We start from the raw sequence: 24,390 nt of genomic DNA, 5'->3' as shown, positions 1-24,390 counted from the left end.
TTGAAAACCACCATGATCTTAGACTGACCAAAACCGTTATCCCTTCCTCTTTATTTATTTATTTATTTTTTGTGAGGAAGATCAGCCCTGAGCTAACATCCATGCTAATCCTCCTCTTTTTGCTGAGGAAGACCGGCTCTGAGCTAACATCTATTGCCAATCCTCCTCCTTTTTCTCCCCAAAGCCCCACTAGATAGTTGTATGTCATAGGTGCACATCCTTCTAGTTGCCGTATGTGGGACACGGCCTCAGCATGGCCGGAGAAGCGGTGAGTCGGTGCGCGCCCGGAATCCGAACCCGGGCCGCCAGTAGCAGAGCATGTGCACTTAACCGCTAAGCCACGGGGCCGGCCCTATCCCTTCCTCTTTAAATCATAGCATATATATTCCCAGCCCCTTGTCTTTGTGAGAATGTACTAAGGAGCTATACAAGGATATAGGGGGAGGGGCAAATGTAGATTATAAAAACTGGCTTTACAGTCAACTATATTAGACATTCCTATGCTGAATTGTGAAATTTTTCTGTATTACAGAATATCTGTAAAAGAAATAATATGTGATGAAAGATAAAGAATAAAAATACATGAAGCTGTGTATAATAGATCGAAGAGCAGAAAATCTTACACTCAATCAGTTCCAAAAATAGCCAAACTTTTGTCCCCTTCTTAGAATGAAAACTGAAACAGTTCATTAGTGAACTGTTTTCACTAATGAAATAGCATGTTTGAGAAGTAATGATTGGCTTACAGCTCCCTTAGGAAAAGATTAGCAATTTCAAAAGATCATCTGAGATTATGTATATACAGACATCTATTGTCTGTCCCCCTTTTAGCACCAACTCATAAGCTGAACATTTTACCTGCCCTCTATGAACATGGCCAGCCCTGGTGGTCTAGTGGTTAAGATTTGATGCTCTCACCACTGTGACCTGGGTTCACTTCCCAGTCACAGAACCACATCACCCATCTGTGGTGTGGTGGCTGCATGTTGCTGTGATGCTTAAAGCTATGCCACCAGTATTTAAAATACCAGCAGGGTCACCCATGGTGGACAGTTTTCAGTGGAGCTTCCAGACTAAAACAGACTAGGAAGATGGATGTGGCCACCCACTCCAAAAAGAACGGCCATGAAAACCCTATAAATAGCAGTGGAGCACTGTCTGATATAGCACCAGAAGGTGAGAGGATGGTGCAAAAAGATTGGCAAGGTTCTGCACTACTGTACACAGGGGTCACTAGGAGTCAGAATCGACTTGGCAGCACTAACAGCTATGAAAATATTTCTCAAGGGGGAAAAAAGGCTAGTATTATTCAAGAAACTGCAGACTTAAAGAGGAAAAGCAGCTGATGTCTTGAATTAAGAATAGAATCTATAAATATCAAATCAGTATAACTCCAAAAGAAATAAGAGAATAAGCATCACTCCACTGTAACTAGCACATAAACTGAGTCACAATCAATATAGAATGATAAAGTGAATCTAAGCAAATTGATTCAGAAAATATTACTGTCATTCATGATATGCTGAAGAAAACTACCCCCTTTCTGAGTGCCATATTATTTGTTTGTTAAAATCAACATTTTTATTTACTTTGACGAGTTTTCAACCATTTCAAATGCTACTCCTTCATGAAGCTTTCTCATCCTCTCCTCACTGGAGTGTGAACTTTCAGCCTTTGGCATTTTTCTGTTTATTACTAATAAAATTCTTATACTGAAGTTGTACATATTTTTTATCCCCTCTTCTAGATTTTAAACTCCTAGAGGGCAAGAATTATATTTTACTCAATCTTTATAGGGTCTAGCACAATGCTTAACATAGCATAACCTAATAAATGTCAAACTGAATTAACAATTTGAACCATGTAAGACTAACCTGGGAAGACTCCACTGAAGAGTTAAAATAATAAATGTTCACACAATATGAAGAACCTGTATTAGAAAAGTGAAGGTGTTATGAAAGCACTCCAGAGAGAATAATGGAGAGGTGAAGAGAAGGAATGGAGTGAGTGAGAAATGATCAAGGGAAGATAAACAGCTTTGCTTAGATGCATCAGAACACATAAGCATAGGCATAAATATACCACCTGACAATAAGGGTGGTTAAAGTAACTGATAGACAGGAGTGCTAGATTTGCAGAAGGTCTCAAAGTTTATGATCATGAGTTTATTTCCAGAGACTTCCTAGAAGAGCAACATAATTAAAACAGCACAGAGGATAAAGAGCTTCCCTACTATGGAGTTTGGCTTCATAGCTCCTTTCTTATAATTAGGACAATCATAAAATTATCATCTAAGCTGGCATAGCTTTGAGAGTAAAAGGGAATGCTATTAATAACTGCACTAGAACAGACATAAAGTAGGACTTGTTCCATGCAAACTGCAATGTATGGTCACCCTACTTATAGCCCACCTCTGGCCACCTTGATTCTTTCTCAAGATTCAGCAACAACCATCAAAAAGTATATTCACTTTTTTGTATACTTCTACTTACCCAAAGCAAACAGGAGGAATCACAGCTCTATCCAGTTTGATAATCCCTCTCTGTCAAAATTATCATCTAAAATTTACCAATTACTTGATGAACATATGCCATGCAGAAAAGAATGGTAAGCCTTACCAAAAGCGAAACTTTAGCTCACTGATTACATATCAGACAAAAGAAAATAAAATCAAAAGAAATGACAAATCAAAGCATATATGTTTGTTTGAAATCCCTAGATGCAACTATTTTGGAACTAGGGCACTATGTCAGCAGTAATTATATAAATCAGAAGTAAAATGGATCTTACCTTGGGAACTTTGGGAGGACTCTGTAGAAGAGGAACTACTATCTGTATAACTCTGTGGTTCTTCTTTTCCCTCCTGAATAGATGAATTACCAGCCTCTGCCACCCTGGATGCTTGCTGTAATGTTTCTGTGACCAGCTGCCTTGTTTGCTCACTAACAACTGTGGCTTGAAACGTCACTGGTTTGGGTTTAATAAGAACCTAGAAGAAAAGCAGAAATATACCCAGTTTAAATTTTAGAGCACTATTTAAAATGCTAAACTTCTAGGTCATAAACTAATATTTTCCTGACATGGAAAACAGCATTCTATACATTGATTATGCTTTGGGCATAGCACTGTTCATCAAAAATTAATCCAATCTATGAACAAATTATAGCCAAGTCACACACAATGTTTAAAGTGGTACATGCCAGACTGCAACAGCCATGATTCTGACAAGAGCCTTTGCCCCTGTTTTTCCTTGCCTATAATGACTTCAGGAGTCATTTTACAACCTGTAGGCTATTCAGCAGAATAGTAGCCACAAGCTAAGGATGGCAGAACAGAAAGACACAAGGAGCCTAGATTCCCACTGGAATTTTTGAGCCACAGTAACAGTCCAGGATTTCCTCCCTCTAAACATTAACATAATAAAAATAAATTTGTTTATTTTTATAATTTTTTATTATTTTTATAATTTTTATTTTTGTAATTTGTTTAAGCCACTGTTGTTCGGCTTTCTTTTCATCAGCAACCAAATGAAATTCCTAATTGACACAACTGCACAAAGTAAATTTGCTTGGGACCTAAGTCATCTTTGAAGAAATCCCCAGAGGAACACTGATTTAGACAACTATCAGAAGCAATATGGAATATGTGGTAGATCAACTCCTGGCAAAAGTCCAAACCACATACACAAAAACAAGCGAAATGGGAGAAAATTTCCAAACTGAGCCATTCTACTTCAAAATTTGGACTCTAGGAGTTGACTTCAATTGGGTGTGCAGAATAAAAATGTTAACTCACCACATGAGTTTTTTCTTTCTCCCCATATAAGATTCTAAACCTTTTCAGACTCTATTAGTCACCCATTTCCAAGAATTCAAGAATGAAAACACAGGTTATACTATGACTTAGATGATGGAGCAAATGAAATTTTTACAGTTGAAATTTAAGGCAATTTGGACTTATTTCTAATCACAAATCTTATTTGTTTAGATATGTAAACTATTTGGCTACGATTCTGAGGGAATTGATTCTAAAGGCAAATTATTAGTTTATAGGTAAATTAATATCTTTTACAAAAATTCTAGGATAGCATTTCTCAAGCAAAGCTGAAATGGCTTCCTTTGATATTCTCAGAAAAGCAGTTAAAGTACCTACAAAATAAACACTAGGCTAGCAACGTAAGATTAAATCTTGAGCCTCATTTTCCCTGGCAAATTTCCAGAAAAGTTCCCTTATCTTCTATTGGTTGAAAAATGAACAGACCTCTAGCTTCTCTATTATTTAGGTTTCAAGTAAAGCAAATTTTATAATAAAATGCTTTCAAAGGCCATATAAGCTTATAAAAAATGAATACTTTTCTTTGAGAGATTCTTAATAACTACCATCCTCCCTCAACCATCTACTTCTCAAGAATATACACCTTCAGCAAATTTTATTCCAAGCGGATTCTTTTCCCCAATCTTTGCTCATGACATGACAAAAATATTTAGATATCAAAAAAAAAGTACTGAAGAGAGAAACATAGGTTTTGAAAACAGATGATATACACATTCAGTCATAACTTTTAACAATCTGATTTTTTAAAGATTACTGATCTTTTCATTCAAATTTCTACCTTCGAATTTTAGGAATTTGAAATATACCAGAATCAAGAAAAATAACCATATCTTATAGCATACCTGTGTTTTCCCTTGCTGCCCATAAACAATTTTTGTTGGGATGATTTTAGCTGCTGGTTGTACTGTGGAACCTATTCCTTTTGGCTGAGTTACAATCATTTTGGTGATAGGTCTTGTAGCTGTGATAATAGCTGGCTTTGCACCTGCTGGCACCGTCTGAATAGTCTTTTCTCCCTAAATTGAAGTCAGTGAATATATGAGATTTATATGCATTTAAATGATAAAAACTGTCCTTTTACTAAAAAGTCACAGAAAGATTTTCCCAGGGTGATGGGAAAGGACTGTAAATTAGGCAACAAAGTACAATGTTTCCAGGTGATCAAAAATCCTAGACTTAGTTGAAACCATCTTAGGAGTCATCTGACCAACTTTGTGTCCAAAGAAGACATTATTTCCTGATGAGTGAATTTTAGAAAATTACCTTACATAAGAATACTTACTATACTGTCCCATTCACAGAATACATATATTAAAATAGTCAGAGAATTGTAGAAGAATATATACTAAAATGTTAACAATAATTATCTCTAAGAGTTGGGATTATAGGTCTTGCCCCCATACATCCATCTCTATTTTCTAATTTATCTGAAATGAACATTTATGTAATAAAAAAAAAAAAACTAAGGTGCATTATACCAATAGCTAACCGTGCACATTCAAAATAAACTTCCTAAGTTGCCCAGATATGAAACTGTAAGAACATACAGCAGAACGTCTATGTGAAAAAGTATGGGCAAGAGATGAAATCAGCAGAGATATTAACATTCTTTCTGAGGTTACATGGGAAATTATGAAGGAAAAGTTTAGCACGTTTCCCACATTTTACTACTAGTATGTTACTAACATCACTTTAGTTTATCAACTAGAGATAACTTAAGCCCATTAACTTTTCACCATTTTCTGCATTTTCATCTGCTTTATTCTTAAGTACCATTTTCTGGTCATTTATGCAGTCAGTACCTGAGCACAACTAAATTAAATTTAAATACAGTGATTTTACTAAATTATTAGAATGTTAAAAATTAAAATTCACAAAATTAAGAAGAAAGGATCTGAAATTTTTCACCCTATCAGTTTTTCTTAATTTTCGGTCATTATCATCTAAATGTGTGGCCATTTAAACTTAGCAGCCAGTAAAAGCAAAGCACCCAGGTGAGCTAGCAAAAAGGTAATCACTCTGCAAATTTAGAGCTAAATATGATTACAAAAATCACAAGTTTAACTATCTGCTGTAATTATCTAAGGGAAATATGAAGTGTCTGCCAACCATGTGATTACTTATTTTAATACACATACACACCCTTCACAGCAGCATCTCTGGAAAGAGCTCTAGTTCACTTGCCAAGATCTGCTAGTTTGCAAGTGGGCATGCCTATCTATCAAATAGCTGGTTGGACCCTGTCCAAGTATAATGACTCATTCAAAGCTGATCAAAACCAACTAGCAGGTTATTTTTTGAAAAAGCTCTTCTGATGCATGTGTGTGAGCATGCATGGGTGATCAAGTTGTGAGTACAGGTACACATACACATGTGGTGAAGAGGATGGTCTTATACTCTGACCTGCTTGTTTTACTATCATTTCCTGTGTCAAACTGTTGCTACTAGATATTTCTAGCAGCTAGTATTCATTCATGACTCTGAGATCTATGTGACCTAGGGTGCATGGTATCCTTTCCTATATAACAAGTTCTATAAAATTACAAACCAGACTATAAAGGGTTCTGAAAATCTGAATTCTAATCCTGGCTTTACTTTTGGTTTACTATGTAAACTTAGGCTAGGAACAATCTGTGTTCTCATACATGATGAAAAAAATCTAATGCCGGACCCCTTCCAACACTGTAAAGACTATGATGCCTACGAAGCTACTAGAGATCTACTACAATGAAGTATAGCATTCTTTTTTCTAGCAAAGTAGGGACATTACCAAGCCTAAATAGTTAAGTACCAAGAACAATGGACAATAAGAAAAAACCCTTTATTGAGGACTTCCTACGTGCCAGGCACCGTTCTAAGCACTTTCAAAACAGCAACCAGTTACTGAACAAACTCACAAGTAGAGATCATCATCCCCAATGTACAAATGAGGAAATTAAGGATAAGAGAAGTTGAATAAGTTAGCCGAAGTCAAACAACTACTATACTGAGAGAAAAAAACCAGGTTTGTCTAACTCCAAACCTCTTAACTTCTTACCAACTGCCTTCAGAACTATAAATGAATCTGTTATTTGATTTTTTTTTAATAGCTCAAAGAGGTAAAAATGAAAGTAACAAATTCCTGTCAATTAATTTAGTCTTAATCCCAAATATTTCTCTGTGCCCAGCCTTAGCCAAATACTAGGCTGGTATCTACTGGCCATAAGCAGGAATAAAATTGTCCTCTAACAGAGATCCTCCTGTAGTTAAGCCCGTGGAATCCTCCATCTGGACCAAGCTAAGCATCTAAAGCATTGTCATAAGCAACCTAGCTATGAGCAACACGTTTTAGAAATTACTGTGAAAAATGGCATCAGTAGGTGGTGTTTCAACAGTTATTACATCACAGTAGTGGTAAACCAAGCCATTCTGGCCATTGTGGGGTTCTGAAGTCCTTAGGCAAATATTTGTATAGCTGGTCTTTAAAATCCTCAGTGGATTGCTGAGTCTGCAGTTCAAGCTCTTACTTACTCCAGCATTTAGCAATGTTGTGACAACGTTTTTGCCCGGGAGGCCTTGAATGGTCGTTCCTTTTCCTGTAGTCTTTTGCACAACAATCACATTGGGCTTGGAAGTCATTGGGATTGTAGTGATTTTGGTAGTCGTTCCTTAGAGAAGGGGGGAGAAAAGGAGGCCTGAGTTAAGGACTAGTGATATTTGGTTATTTCTGTTTACGTTGAACATAATTAATACATGTAGTCAGTCATCCCTAGATGACGTGAAGGCTGTCATGAGGATGAAAATGAAGGCTTGGAATAGTAAATTACAAGTTGTCCTAGAATGAGAGAATATTAAGAATCGACTCTTATAGCAGTAATCTTCTCGGAATCTGAGGACCTACACAGCAAACTCAGAATCTAAAAATATCACTATCCGTTTCCCCATCAATATTCCTCTTCTGAGTGGTTAATTGGAACAAATCAGAATCTCTATTCCACCACAAGCATTTCCCCTAAACCCAGTATTATATCTGTGTGACTAGCGTTATGGGAAAACTCTTCAAAAAAGAACATAAAAAAGAGGTAGATACTTATCAAAATTCACATAACACTACACTCTAGAGAAAATGTAGGAAAATAAGCCATGTATTTTTGTATGTAATCAAAAAAGACAAAATAAACACTGACTCACAGATTTAAATGTGTGCTCTGGTAATCTGCAGCACTCTGAGGAGTCTGAAGATGAAATTCTAATTTATATATTTATACATAAATTTATATTTTCAACCATTAAGATCTACTTAGTAGATCTATATCTACAGATCCAAACATATTATTATCATGCCCTCTCCCCCACATCATTCCACAATGTGCTTCTTTTCTACCTATTAAATTTATCTACCTGTCAAATTTATACCCTATATTTTTCTAATTGTCCAACTTGGAAATCCTGGTGCAAATCTTTGATTCTTGACTTGTCTTCACTCCCTGTATCCCCCAACAAAATGAAAGCCCCTTGAGATCCACACTGTATCTTTTCATGTCACTGATTCTTCAATGCTTAGCACAGTGTACGACCATTACTCAGTAATAGTTATTCAACGAGTATGTGAATGAATTCAATTTGTCACCAACCTATGTCTTCTTTCAAAATGTTATGTCAACTCAACAGACAGACCCTCATCTCTTCTGGCTTCCCATATATTCTCCCAATTTCAAGCTTCTCTATCACGCAAATAGCTCTCATGCTGTCTGTCATATCAAACATCCTGAAAAAACTAATTGCATCATGTCAAGAACCCAGAACATGTGCAACTGGTCAATAACCTTCCTAATACCTATTGTAACTTCCTAATACCTTCCTAAATCCCTATTGTAATCCTCTAGTTCTAACTTCCCCTCTTGGGTTTCAAAATTCTGTATGATCTGGCCCTTAATCTACCAATTTTATCTTATTTGTTCCTACTCCACAACACACACCACAAACTCTAGTCTAACAAGTAACTTCTTCACTATATGGCTTCCTATTACCAACCACACAAAGCCCAAACTCTTCTGCTTAGCTTTCCAGCTTCCACCAGACTTTAATTTTCAGGATTATCCAATATATACCTCTCCTTCAGTGTGCTGATTTCCACACTGGTCCTTGAGCATACCAGTCTCAATGCTACTTTTGCACCTGTAATTTCCTCTGCCTATGAAAACAGACAAGTCATATTTTTCTTCTACAGGCTTGCATATCATTTATCAAACGACTAAGCACAGAACAGGTATTTGAAAACATGACTGATTAATATATTCTCAAGAAGAAAAATTAAACAAAATTCTATTCTTTAAACAAAATTATATTCTTTTCTACTGGACAATCTTAGCATTTCTTACTAGAGTTTTAGAAATAAGATTGCACTAAGAATAAGAATATTCTAGTTATATTTCAGTTTTTGGCACTTATTAAAATATCTTTATATTTGCCATCATCTCATGTCTCTTTAGTCCATGGTAACACACTCAGGTTACATAAAAAAGCACTTTTATCCGTGGACTAGCTTCATAAATGTTTTTCCCTTTACCTGTAGTCTCTGAATAGTGAGCTGTTAAGAGCCACAAAAACCAAGCTGCTCATTATTTACTTATATCAACTTTAACTTATTTTTTTACTTTTTTTTTTTTGAGGAAGATTGGCCCTGCGCTAACATGTGTTGCCAGTCTTCCTCTTTTTCCTTTTTTCTCCCCAAAGCCCCAGTACATAGCTGTGAATCATAGTTGTAGAGTTTTGGTTCTTCTATGTGGGACACCACCTCAGCATGGCTTGATGAACGGTGAGTAGGTCCACGTCCCGGATCCAAATTGGCAAACCCTGGGACGCTGAAGCGGATTGTGCAAACTTAACTGCTATGCCACTGGGCCGGCCCCTCAACTTTAACTCTTAATTAACTCCAATCCCTCATATGTGATTGATTATGATGCCTCCTTTGATAACGCAGCCTCACCAAATATTTAAGTGTTTTTAGAAAGTAAACATTAAAAACTACCTCAAGAAAATGTAAACTAAGCTTTAACCCCACAAAGTACAAGGTCTACTTTTTTAACAAAACTTGCTTAACAAGTGAATTATATCTACAAAAATGTCTAATCCTTTCCATTACAGATGTGTGTCAATTTATGAGACAGTTGCAAACGAAGTTTATCAGCTTAACAATATACGGGTCGGGGAGGAATGTTAGAAAATAGAAGAAAAAGGCATAGCATGAGGAAAAGCAAGTACAGCATTATATTAAAATAGAATACAATTTATGACTAGAATTATCAAATTATACAAGTCTAAAATTCCAGTGAGAATGTTTCTGTATCTCAGGTGATACCTATGTTATATTGAAGAAAGAAGTATTATTCATTTTTTAAAAAAAGGTCTTCCTCTACGCTTTCATAGTATTCAGTCTACAGTCTCATGTTACAAAAGAATGTATACAAGTTCATTTGTTTAGTGTTCTTTAGGGCAGAGAATGCACCTCATGTACATCCGTAAGTATCCCAGCAACCAGCCCAGTATCTGGTTCAGAGCATATCAGAGAACCCATCTATATACGGTCTTATAAAGAGTCAAGATACAAGGGGTGCACATAATTGTGAATCACATTTGGATCACGGGCTATGATACTGATGCATTCCAGAGATTCCTATTTAAAAATAAGATGCCTGTAAAAGTTGGAGCATTATGGCAAGGAGGCTTAAAGAACGCAAATTTATTGGCCCAGATTTTACCCTTCACAGATTCTTAAATCTCTCTGACAATCTTGGTCTTTGCGTAATGCTTTACATTGCTTTGCTCAAAGAATGAGCAAATGAATGAATGAATGAAAAAGTATATAAACACTAGCTCCTTGCCTGGACACTGTACTAAAGATCAAGAGAATCAAAATCAAGTCTTGCCATTGTCACAAATTCTCATGTCCTTAGAGTCAAGATGATGAGCTCATCTCTAGAGGACCCAATCTTCTGCTTAAATAAAATAGGCATGATTCTTCAACCAACCCTCAACAAAGTTCACAAAAAAACTTACCTATCTGATAGTTCTCTCTATTTGACTCGATGAGTTAAATAACTGCAAAAATAGTCATGCCTTCCATTAACTGTTTATTATAATAAAAAGAAAAACTTGACCTTTCTAGAAAGCACTTTGGAAGCATGAACTTGCCTTCTAGGATATTATACAAAGGAAGTAAAAACTCCACATAATAATTTATGTATAATGATGTTCATCACATGATTACTTATAATGACAAAAAGATTGTAAGCAATCTAAAACATTCAACAATGAGAGAATGGCTAAATTACGGTACATCGTATGAGGAAACATTGCATAGCCATTAAGTGGGCGTATGGGAGGTGTCAAAACACATTTAGTGTAGGGGCCAGCATAGCGGCATAGTGGTTAAGCTCACGCACTCCGTTTTGGTGGCCTGGGGTTCGCATGTTCAGATCCCGGGCGTGGACCTACACACCACTTATCAAGCCATGCTGTGGCAGGCGTTCCACACATAAAATGGAGCAAAATAGGCACAAATGTTAGCTCAGGGCCAGTTTTCCTCAGCAAAAAGAGGATTGGCCGCAGATGTTAGCTCAAGACTATTCTTCCTCACACACACACAAAAAAACACATTTAGTGGAATGGGAAAATAATATTATAAGAAAAAAGGATAACTGATTATATTAAATCTCAATTTATTTTAAAAAATATAATATACACAAACTCATTTATCCAAAAAAATGAACAGAAAAAGGAATGAACAGAAATATATACACTTAAATTTTAACATATTTCTCTGGATGGTGAAAATTATAGGTTTTTAATTTTCTTTGTACCATTTTAATTTTAATTAAAATTACATCATTTAATTTTCTTTGTACCTTTAATTTTCCAAATTCCCCACAAAGAGGTAATTTTTTTTTTAAGGCTTCTATTCTTACAGCTAGATGTCTGAGTGTATTTTAAGAAAAGCATTTCGGGCCGGCCCCGTGGCTTAGCGGTTGAGTGCGCGCGCTCTGCTGCTGGTGGCCCGGGTTCGGATCCCGGGGGCTCACCGACGCACCGCTTGTCCGGCCATGCTGGGGCCGCATCCCACATACAGCACTGGAAGGATGTGCAGCTATGACATGCAACTATCTACTGGGGCTTTGGGGGAAAAAATAAATAAATAATAATTTTAAAAAAAAATTATTAAAAAGAAAAGCATTTCTTTTTTGTTGGGGGTACAGGGCCACAGACTCTAGAATCCAGCATCTGACCAGGGATGAAGGCAGAAAACTGTTTAAATTTATCCAACCAGGCATACTAGTTTGCTGTGAATAAACAACCAGTGAAACTACTGTGAAAACTACTAATTAACCTATAATCCAAATAGCATGGAACAAGATTATAAGAGAACTGTTTTTATAATATATATTGATATGTAACATAAAGATAAGTCTAGAGCAGTCAGAAATGAGAGAGTTTCTTTAGAATAAAAGTGTCAAACAGTGAAGGAGAGGCAGAGACAAAATCAGCTCCAGGCAATTCTGAAGAAAGTTGTTTCAACTGTGTGCCAAGTATATCTTATAGTGCTGGAAAAGTTTAAGAACTCTTCTCATTTGTATCCATACACTTGAAATAGCAACTAATCATGAGTTGCTGTATATTTCAATACAAAGGTGGATAAACGCATACATGTGTAGGGTATATATCTCACCACCTCTTTGATTCTAGGAAAATGTGCTTGCTGGTATTGCTCTAACCTGGTACAAAGCAGCTAAATCATAAATAAGGTCTGAAAACAGAGACCTCGTGACATCTAGGCATTCCTTCAAGCTATATGGTATTATGAATTCATACATAAGTAAAGAAAAACTCTTATGGTCATAAAAAACTATATACCAACGAAAAACATGACAACTTTTTGAAAAACGTTTGTATATGTGCTCTATGCTATTTAAAGATATTGTCAGGTAATAAATTATAATTTGAGTTTTAACTGTGTTATTTAAAATATCCTCTTAAAAGCTGGAGTATGATGATTCTTTCCCTACTGGTTTCATTCTCCTCAGTTTGGCAAATGTTGGATTTTCTCACTTACATTTAAAAGTAGAGCCAAAATTAGCAGCTTTAAATACAGTGCTTTACGCCAATACCATGCCCTGCTTTGTTTTTTTTCACTCCCTGAGTTATCAGCAACATCATATTACTGCCAGGAACTTCAATCCCTTCACTTTAAAATGTTAGAACAACTCACCTGGGGCATACAAAATATGGCTAGTCTGCAAAAATAGTAGACAGTTAAAGTCCACAGGGCTTTTGCTTGATCAGAGATTATTTACATCATTTTAATTCAAAAATAATAATCAATGAAAACGGATGCCATTTTAACATTCAACTTCAGAGTCTACAATCCAAATACTGCAGGAATTAATGAGCCAATAAAAATCAGGTAAAGTTCTAAAATACCAATAAATATGAGCCTTCACTATCTGAATAAAATATTTTTAAAAAGTAAACAGTCAATATAAATGGTGAAAAGCAAATAAAGATATTCAACTATTTTTATTTTTAATAAGCTAAAGTGACATTAGTAATTGAAAATGAGATATGGTCCCTCAAACATATTTAGATGAATAAATACTGATTCTTCCACCATCTACCTTCTGTGGTCTTAGGTCAATTTCATCTCTCTAAACTTAAGTCTGTCTGTATCTGTAAATTGAGGATGATACCAACTATTTTAGAGTTATGAGAGGTCTGAATGGATTGACAAATGGGAGAATACTTTGTAAATGAAAAATCTCTATGCAAATGTAAACCATAATCTTTCCATTCTGATTAAAAGCAACTAAATGTTCTTTCTCTTTTAAAACTATCAAAAAATTAAAATGTGAAGATTTAATATCAGAACCGAAAAACTATACTTAATCACTAAACATCAGGACTAAAACCAAAGCTCTTAGATTCCTAAGCAGGAAACTGAGATCAAACAGAATCCTTCAACAGTTCAGGAAATATGCTTTTTGCCTCTTACTGGTCACCTATACCTTTAATATATTTCGTATATACCTACCAGAAACTATATTACTGCTAATTATCTTGCCCCCCAAGGTAGCTAATGCTTTGGGTACTACTGTAATGATGCTACCACTGGTAGTTTTCACATAGGTTGCAGCTCCAGGGGTTGCAGCCATCCGACCTATGGATGGGCTCACTGTTGGCCGGGTATAGGTTGCCTGTGTGCCTATAAAAAGGGAAAAGCCAAAAAGAAAAATTTGTCATTACTTATAAGAATGACAATTTATACAGTTTAACTATAATTCAATGTAATCTACATTGCCTAACTTGAAAATGGAATTTCAAGGTGTCAAGACATTAAGTTACAATTTACAGCCAGTTTTCAATGCACATACCAGGAACTATAGCCAAGTCAATTTGAATTAATTTTACACATAAAATTTTGTGATGTGTTGCATCAAATTATTAATCCCAAGAAAAAGTATAACTAACTCTGTTCCCTTCTTCCACTACCCTTCTTCCACTAGTTTTATGCCAAAAGAAACTTAAATTTAATCATCTTTCCTGCCAGAGCATTTTAGATATTTCTGTTATAGATTTTAAGGTTTCTGCATCTGTTTTATGCTGTCTCAGTGCCAAACCCAATGTCAGCACTCAGCAAATAAGGCAGTATTGTTTGCCTAAAATTTTATAAACTTTTACTGTTTTGTACTCTGCTACCCTCTCAATATATTTCCATCTTTTAAAGAGTTATTCCATCATTTTACTAGAGATTAAAGTTGAAGCTGCCAAGAGTTGCCAGGAATATTTTTTTTTAGCCTAAAAAGTTTCCTATTTACATATTTCCTCAACTTTGACTGACCCTTTAGAATATTTTTCTTCATGTCTCTCAAAGGATTTTACACTCTTCCCCAGTATTGCTAGAACTTTTTTTCTTTTCCCTAACAGGAATTAAAAACTAACCAGATGAACCTGTCATAGTTTCTTACAAATCTGGTAACTCAGAAATACTATTCCTAAACTAAGAATTATTAGTCTTAGGGAGAATGAAGATGACAAAGATAACTTCAATTGAAAAAAAATTTTTCATGATAACTAGATTCAGAGGTCACTGTGATAACAATATTCAACAACCCCCTCCCCCCAAAAATGCTTTTAGTAAGTTATTCACTGTTTTAAAATACAATCACTACCCAAAAAGGGAGGAGGGGAAGAACATTAAGTAGAATTAGTTTAAATTGGTTATAAACAGACATCTGAACCAGAAGAAAAGTCTAGTGCAAAGTAAATATGCTATAAAGATACATAGTATGAATCAATTGAATTATAACTGAAAAAATTTCAACTTAAGCTTTTGTTTTAAAAACAGAAACACTTATCTTAATATAGATACATAAGCATAGACAAATTATTATTTTTTACTACTATCTTTGTACCAAATGGAGGAAAGTTTTGGGGGAAGTACAATAGATTTAATACAAGAATAACAGCATTTTAAAAGCACAGGCTTTGCATGGAGACAGAAAGTAGAATGGTGATTGCCAGGGACTGGGGGAAGGTGGGAATGGAGAGTTATTGTTTAGTGGGTACAGAAAATGAAAAAGTTCTGGATGGTTGCAAAATAATGTGAATGTACTCAATCTGATCTGGGTTCAAATCCCAGTTCTGCCCTTTATTGGCTGTGCGTCCTTGGGCAAGTTGCTTAATGTAAGTCTCTGTTTTGTCACTGAAAATGGAGATATTAAAGCCTAAGGGAGATTAAGTGTAATGTTTGTAAAGACCTTTACATATTGGCCAATACAAGATAGCTTGTAAACTTGAGACAGGTATCATTTTACACTATTTAGATTCTATCATCTAAATATTGACTCTCCTCAATAAGTTTGGTAAGAGTTATACAAATTTAAAATAATACCAATGGCGAATTCTAATTTTAATTAATAAAAATAGCTACTGAGCACTCTGCTGGGGACTTTACATACCTAATTTCACTGACTACTTACAATAACTTTATGGTATAGGTATTATTATCCCATTTAAATGACAAGGAAAAGATTTAGGATTAAGTAACCTGCTCAAGGTCACCGTGGGTGGTACTACTTAAAATGTTCTACACTGTCACTTCCTTGAGGACAGCCTGGCTGTTCTCATATCTGGGCAAAATGGTATCCTGTACTTCCTTCAGTCTGAGTAATGCTTATTATTACACTATAATGTAACACAGACTCTCAACCTCATCAGAGTGAGATCCTTTTGGGCTGGGACTGTGTTTTCACTCACTCAACAAAACCTGTCTAAACACCTACTTACAGACCAGCTCTGCATATATTTGGTGAATAAAACAGACATGGTCCCTTATCCTCATGGAGCTCATGGTCTAATAAGGTGAACATTCAAGAAATCAACAAACAAGTAGCTAAATAATTAGAAATTGTAGTACACGCTATAAAGGAAAAGTACAGAAGACTGCGACAATAATAAAAGAGGGCTAACTTCAGCTGGGGGGAAGGGAGAAGTCAAGAAAGGCCTCTCTGAAGAATTGTCTCATTAATCTCTATATCTGCACTGTCAAGCACATTGCTGGTCAAAGAAATTACTCAATGAATATATGATGAATGAACGGACTGATGCTCAAGAAAACTTACCAGTAGGAGTGGTTACCAGTTTAGTTGTCATAATTGCACCATTACTGCTAACCACCATAATAGGGGAATTGCTACTGGTGGGCAGGGTTGCTGTTACTGGTTTGGGTAAAATTTTACTTGGTTGAACTTGTTGTGTGATGATTTTAACACCTTTGAAAGAAGAAAGATAAATCTCAGTGCAAATTATTTTTAAAAACATGTGCCTTATACCAACCCAAGAGGGCAGTAGTTATACATATTTATTCAGTCTTGCTTAAAGAGAAGCTTTTTTCCATATTGATGAAACTCAAATTTTTATTCCCCAAATTCCTATCTTTCCTAATTTCTCTAATTTAGGAATACAATTAAAACATTACAGAAGCTATTAATAAGTTCTTTAAAAAAATCAATCTTTTGTCTATGACCATGTCATATAAGAGCTTTCAAACCAGATTAGCCATTGACCTTAATTTTTACAGACGAATAATCTGTTCCATGCAAATACTTGGGATAAAAGGATTAGAATAAGAAGTCAAAAACAAAAGTTAATGTAGCTTTTATATATTTCCAACTACACCAAAGATTTCTCTAACCTCTTAAATTATAGAGGCTGGTGAAAACTATAAACAGTAAGAACATTTTCTTTTTGAACCTTTATTTTTAAATTGACTTCTTTTAAAAGTATTTTTAATAGCTCACTTTGTCAAATACAAAATAAAGGATACACTGTTATTGTACCTACATGAAATATGTATATGGATAAGAATTTGAAGGCAATAAGTAACAATAAAATAAAAATGTTAGGGTAGTGATGTTATGAATTTTTTTACATTTTTCAAAAATTTTATTTAAATGTTATAATTGTTACATTGACTTTCCAAATGTAAAATGTCCATTTAAAAGAAATCTCTCATGCTAACTATAAATTTAAGTACTCATAATTGTTAACTGAGGAAGGAAATTTTTGGTAACACTTTTTCCCCATTAACTTCACTGAAATAATTCGTGGGATAGAATATATTGCCATAGACAACTAAAAATTTTATTACTTTTTTGGATGGTGATTTAGGTTAAGACATCAGAAAACAAATCTATTTATTTAATTGCCTTAAATAATCTTAAATTTCTTGTAGCCAACAAGTAAGTTAAAAATATGACATGCAGGCATAATTAGGCAAATTATTTAATCTCTATGACTCAACTTTCTTATCCATAAAATAAAGATACTATTAGTATATATCTAGAAGGGCTATTGTGAAGAGTAAATAAATCAAAATTGTAAAGCACCTAATAATAGCAAGATTCAGTAAATAAAGTACTATTGTAGAAATAAAGAAATTCTGATAATAAATCATAAATAGTGAAGTTATACAGGAAACAATGATTTCTAGCATTATCTCATTAATGAATTATAATAATGGTTAAGGCATATTAAAAAAAAGCCCCCAAAGAAATAACTACACAGAAAAAAATTAAAGGAATCATAAAAGACTACTTTGCTCAGTCATATGCAAATAAGCAGAAAATCTGGATCAACAGATAATTTTCTAGAAAAACACTTTTTATCCAAATTGACCTCAGAAAAGAGAGCTACTAAAGAGACAAATTTCCTCAAAACAAACTTTTAAGAGCTCCTCCCTTTTGCCAAAAAACAGCAGGCCCAGATAGTTTCACAGGGCAATTCTACAGTCCTTTAAAAAGAAGATAATTCCAATGTATTTAAAACCATTCCTCTTAAAAGTTCTCATCACAATAAAAAAAAATTCTAACTGTGTGGTGATGAATATTAACTAAACTTATTGGGGTAATCATTTTGTAATATATACATATATCAAATCATTATGTTGTACACCTAAAACTAATACAATGATATGTCAACTATATCTCAATTAAAAACAAACAAATATCCAGAGATCTATTTTTGACAAGACAGCATGAGGAGCTCTGTTAACCCACTAACCCCAATGAAATTGGTGAAAATGATAAAAGAACCACCAATAAAAAACTCTGCAAATGGTCCCAAGGAAAATTAAGAAACACCTATTCGAGAATATGTAGAAAAGTTCAGTAAAAAAGGCAAGATCTGTGGTATTTAAACTAAGACCCATTCCTCCTTCCCCCCAAGTGAGGCAAAGACTTCTCTCCAGACTGCTGCAGTTAAGAACACAGGGTTTCCTCTTACTCCAGCTCCCAGTTGGAGGGCTTTCTTCTGAGGAGCAGCAGGACTTCAGCTTATCTCATCCTGACCCCAGGTACCTGCTGATAAGGCTAAGTCCGAGACAAGTGCAATCAAGAAGTGGGGGCTCCCTTCTTCTGTCCAGCCCCCAATTTGTGGAACAAAGGCTCTATCTTGGGCATGGCACTGCTGAGAATACTGGGGTTTTGATCAACATTGCCTTGGCTTGTGAGGCGGTAGCTCCACCACCAAGAGAAGCAAACCTAAAGGATCTCAGGCTGCTGCTCATCCTCCCACCCCTGCCTTCACTGAGTGCTCAGCTCCTGGAGCTGAGGTGTCATTCAGAGAGAAGCTTGCCATGGACCCTATCCCCAGAGCTCCAGAGCTGCCTGAGAGTAGAAATAGGTCATAAAACAAATAGCTCCTAATCTCTTCATTTGTAAGCGAGCATGGAGAAGTTCAAGCCCAAGGGCACCGTCAAGAACAACGGATGATGTGATGAAAAGCAACTGGAAGGAGATTCATGGATATAATGAAGACACATTCTAGACTACAGGCCAGACAGCTTGCATGAGAGAACTGAGGAATAAGGAAGCTGAGAGGACCCTTCCTGTGGTCAGAAAAAATATCAAAAATAGATCTCTGAAACTATTCCATCAAAGAAGCCAAAATTTGGTTTGTAGAGCAATTTATGCTGCAGAGCATTGTTGAAAACAATAGAGAAATCAGTTAGTGCAGTTTGGCTGAGTGTGGTCAAGGAATAAGAGGAAGAGAGCCATACCAATACCACTGTCATCTCAGAATGACTGTGGGCATACACAGAGCTGTACCTCCCTGAGGAACAACATCAGAGATTTAAATTCACTAAAATAATTGATCTAGTCACTAAACAACAAATAACCAAGCAAATAATAACAAATCGGTGGGGGGGGGGGGGGAGGGCCTAGGGGAAGACCAGTACCCAACTACAATATATAATATCTAATATCTATACGTGTAATATTTAAAATATCAATATAAATATCCAAAATGTGCAGTTTCCAACAAAAACATTAGGAGGCATGTAAAGAAATAGGAAAATATGACTCAAACACTGGAAAAAAAGGAGGCAACAGAAACCACCTGTAAAAGCAGCCAGATGTCAGATTTAACAAAGAAAAAACTAAATAGAATTAAATATCAGATTATCTCTTCAAATGGTCCATCTAAAGAGAGTTAAAATCAAATCTGTTGGGCCAGTCCCAGTGACCTAGTTGTTAAATTCAGCACACTCTGCGTCAACAGCCTGGGTTCTGTTCCTGGGCGCAGACCTACACCACGCATCAGCAGCCATGCTGTTGCGGTAACCCACATACAAAATAGAGGAAGACTGGCAGCAGATGTCAGCTCAGGGCTAATTCTCCTCAGCAAAAAAAAAATCAAAAAACAAAAAAAAACTTCAAAGTAGCCATCACAAATATGTTCACTAAACTAAAGGAAAACATGATTATAGAAGTAAAAGGGTATGACAACAAAGTTGCATCAAATAGAGAATACTAATAAAGCAATAGGAATTACAAAAAAGAACTAAATGGAAAATCTGGGGTTGGAAAGTACAATAACTGAAACAACAAATTCACTAGAGGGTCTCAAAAGTACATCTGAACTGGCAGAAGAAAGAACTAGCAATTTGAAAATAGATCAATAGAGATTATGCAAGCCAAAGAATGGAGAGAAAAAAGAATGAAGAAAAATGAACAGACTTCAGAGAAATGTGGAACACCATTAAGTGCACCAACATACATGTAACGGAATTACCAAAGGGAAGAAACAGAAAAAATAAGAAATATTCAAAGAAATAATGTCTGAAAATGTCTCAAATTTATTGAAAAGCAATAACTTACACATCCAGGAAGCTCAACAAACACCAAATAGGATAAAGACAGTGATCCACACATGGACACATCATACTGAAAATGCTAAAAGTCAAAGATGAGGAGAAAATCTTGAAAGCAACAAGAGAAAAACAACTTATCACTTACAAGGGAACTGCATTAAGGTTAACAACTGACTTCTCAGTGGAAACAATGAAGGCCAGCAGGCAACAGGATCATGTATTCAAAGTGCTCAAAAAAAAAGAACTGTCAATGAAGAATCCAATATCCAGCAAAGCTATCTTTCAAAACTGCAGGCGAAATAAAGTCTTTGCCAGAAAAACAAAAACGGAGAGAATCTGTTGCTAGCAGACCACCTTACAACAGGCATTAATGGAAGTTCCATGAATAGAAGGAACAAATAGCAAAACAATGATGTCTTCTCTTGCCAGTTATATTCAACATTTTACTAGAGGTTCTAGTCAGGGAAATAAGGCAAGAAAAAGAAATACAAGGCATCTAGATTGCAACAGAAGAAATTACCTCTATTTGCAGATGATATGATCTTTTATTTAGAAAATCCTAAGGAATTTGAAACTACTAGAACTAAAAAATGAGTTCAGCAAAGTTGCAGGATACAAAATCAATACAAAATTCAGTTGCATTTCTATACATTAACAACGAACAATCCAAAAAATAAAATTAACAATTCCATTTATAATAGCTTCAAAAATAATAAAATGCTTAGGAATAAATTTAACAAAAGAAGTGTAAAATTTATACTCTGAAAACCACAGAACATTGTTGAAAGAAATTAAAGAAGATCTAAACAAATGAAGAAACATCCCATGTTCATGGATCAGAAGATTGAACATTGTTAAGATGGTAATATTCCTCAACTGATCTACAGATTCAATGCAATTCCTGTCAGAATCTCAGCTGACTTCTTTGTAGAAACTGACAAGCTGATTCCAAAATTCATATCGAACTGCAAGGGACCTATATAGCTGAAATAATCTTTCAAAAAAGAACAAAAAATGGAGTACTCATACTTCCTGATATCAAAATTTATTACAAACCAATGGTAATCAAAACAGTGTGGTACTGGCATATGGATAGACATATAAATTAATGGAACAGAATTGAGAGTCCAGAAATAAACCTATACATATGGTCAACTGATTTTCACCAAGGGTGCCAAGATCATTCAATGGGGGAAAAATAGTCTTTTTAACAAATGGTATTGGGACAACTGGAGAGCCATATGCAAAAGAATGAAGTGGAATCCCTACCTCACACCATAACAAAATTAACTCAAAATGGATCAAAGACCTAAATTTAAGAGGTAAAACTATCAAACTCTGAGAAAAAAACAGGGATAAATCTTTATGACCTGGCATTTGCCAAAAGATTCTTAAATATGACATCAAAGCATGAGCAACAAAAGAAAAAATAAATTGGACATTATCAAAATTAAAAACTTTTGTGCTTCAAAGGTTCATATCATGAAGAAAGTGAAAAGACAACCCACAGAATGGGAGGAAATATTTGCAAATCATATATCTGATAAGGGTTTAATATCCAAAATATATATATTTTAAAAAAACGCTTGACAACTCAATGACAAAAAGACAACCCACCTAAAAAGTGGGCAAAGGACATAAATAGACATTTCTCCAAGGAAGCTATATAAAGGGTACGTGAAAAGATGCTCATCAGTAGTCATCAAAGAAATGCAAATTAACAACACAATGAAATACCACTTTACACAACTAGGATGGCTAAAATCAAAAAGTCAGAGAATAACAAGTGTTGGAAAGGATGTAGAGAAATTGGAACCCTCACACACTACTGGTGGGAATGTAAAATTCCAAAACAGCTATTTTGGAAAACAGTGTAGCAGTTTCTCAAACAATGAAACATAGAGTCAGCAATTCCACTCCTAGGTATACACACAAGAGAATTAAATACCCAAATACTTACACACAAATGTTTTCCATAGAATTATTCATTATGGCCAACAGGTGGAAATAATCCAAATGTAGATCAACAGACAAATGGATAAAAATGTGAAATATTATTTAGCCATAAAAGGGAATGAAATACGAATACATGCTACAACATGGATGAACTTGAAACATCGTTAAGTGAAAGAAGCTAGTCATAAAAGAACCTGACTAAAAAGCCAAAAATTTTAGACCCAGTTGCCTAATATGATTCCACTCATAATGAAAATCCAGAATATAGACATCTAGAGACATATAAAGTAGCTGAGTGGTTGCTTAGGGCTAGAGACATTGTCATGGCGAATAGAAAGTGACAGCTAAAGGGTACAGGGTTCCTTTTGAAAACGATGAAAATGTTCTAAAATCAGCTGTAGTGATGATCACACATCCGTGAATATACTAAATACCATTGAATTGTACACTTTAAATAAGTGTAAATAAATATACTAAATACCATTGAATTGTACACTTTAAATAAGTGTACAAATAAGTATGTGAATTATATCTGAATAAAGCTGTTTTTTAAACAAAATTACAGAACATTTTAAAAAATGAAAACTTTACAATTCCTTCTTGGAAGCACACATAACGTTGAAACTAAAGTCTGACAAAGACTGCACACAAAAAGAAAACTACAAACCAATTTCCCTTTGACTATCAATACACTGTATTATCCATACCTCATACTAGGATAAATTCCAAAAGATTTAAATGTGAACTGTGACTAAAAATCTAGAAGCATTAAAAACCACACTGACAAATTCAACTATATAAAAACAAAAAAGATCTACACAGCAGAAGTCTCCATAAATAAACTCAAAAGAAAACAATAAACTAGCAGGAAAATCTCTGCAAATCATGAAACATACAAAACGTTAATTATCCTGACATATAAAGAATTCCTAGAAATTGATCAGAAAAAGAGCACAGTAGAAGAATGAACAATGAATACATGAAGTACACAAAAAATTAAATACAAAGGGCTCTGAAACATATAAGCAGTTGCTCAAACTCACTCTCAATAAGAGAAATGAAAATAAAACAACACTGAGATAATGGTCCCCCCACATCAGATTAGCAAAAATCCAACAGTTTGATAATATACTGGTGGGAACAGGGCACTCTGAGAAAACTGGGACTCAAGTACATTACTGACTGGAGTATAAATGTAAAATTCCTATAGAAGAAAATCTAGCAATATGTATCAAATTTTTAAATTCTTCTTTTGACACACTCTTGGGAATCTCACTCCTGGGAATTTATCCTACAGATATACTTCCAGACATGCAAAATGACTATGTACAGTCCTGTTTACTGCAGTTTTGTTTGGGGAAAAAAACCAAAAGATTGGAAACAACCTTATAGGAGATTAGTTACATAAATTATGGTATATCCACTGTAGAATATAGAGACAATTTAATTTTATGTACTGACTGCATTGGAAAGATCTCCAAGAAACATCATTAAGGGGGGGGGTAAAAAAAGCAAGGTGCAGGTGTTACATTCTACATCTGTGTAAAAAGAGAGGATGAATAAAAATTCAAAAATTTAAATTCGCTTGTATATTCAGAGACTGTGAAAATACATAAGAAACTAAGACCTTTTTTTAATGGTTAGGGAGAAATGGACAGATAGAGGACAACTTATTCACTGTATGACTTGTTATACTTCTCAGTTGTTATACTTCTCAGTTTTTTTTTTTTATTTAGTTTTTTTTTTGGTAAGGAAGCTCAGCCCGTTGCTAACATCTGTTGCCAATCCTCCTCTTTTTGCTGAGGAAGGTTGGCCCTGGGCTAACATCCATGCCCGTCTTCCTCTACTTTATATGTGAGACACTTGCCACAGCATGGCTTGATAAGTGCTGCAGAGGTCCACGCCCAGGATCCGAA

At 35.0% G+C, this 24,390-nt stretch overlaps 1 protein-coding gene across 13 annotated transcripts in view; it reads right to left on the bottom strand.

The window, feature by feature from the left end:
* EMSY (EMSY transcriptional repressor, BRCA2 interacting) overlaps positions 1–24,390 on the bottom strand; it is a 90,572-nt gene that overhangs the window by 20,959 nt on the left and 45,223 nt on the right. For 12 of the 13 annotated variants that reach the window (XM_014790340.2, XM_087433475.1, XM_004434020.3 and 9 more), the window contains 5 exons: positions 16,488–16,637; positions 13,898–14,068; positions 7,345–7,481; positions 4,677–4,850; positions 2,791–2,989 (listed from right to left, as the gene is read on the bottom strand). In XM_014790340.2, coding sequence (XP_014645826.1) covers positions 2,791–2,989; positions 4,677–4,850; positions 7,345–7,481; positions 13,898–14,068; positions 16,488–16,637 — 831 coding nt within the window. The remainder of the gene's footprint in view (positions 1–2,790; positions 2,990–4,676; positions 4,851–7,344; positions 7,482–13,897; positions 14,069–16,487; positions 16,638–24,390) is intronic. The other variant, XM_087433474.1, reaches the window with a different exon arrangement.

The sequence above is a fragment of the Ceratotherium simum genome, chromosome 7 (assembly GCF_057802395.1).
Source record: "Ceratotherium simum simum isolate JZ-2026a chromosome 7, ASM5780239v1, whole genome shotgun sequence".
Classification (NCBI taxonomy): Eukaryota; Metazoa; Chordata; class Mammalia; order Perissodactyla; family Rhinocerotidae; genus Ceratotherium; species Ceratotherium simum.
This window is presented reverse-complemented; position numbering and strand designations above follow the sequence as displayed.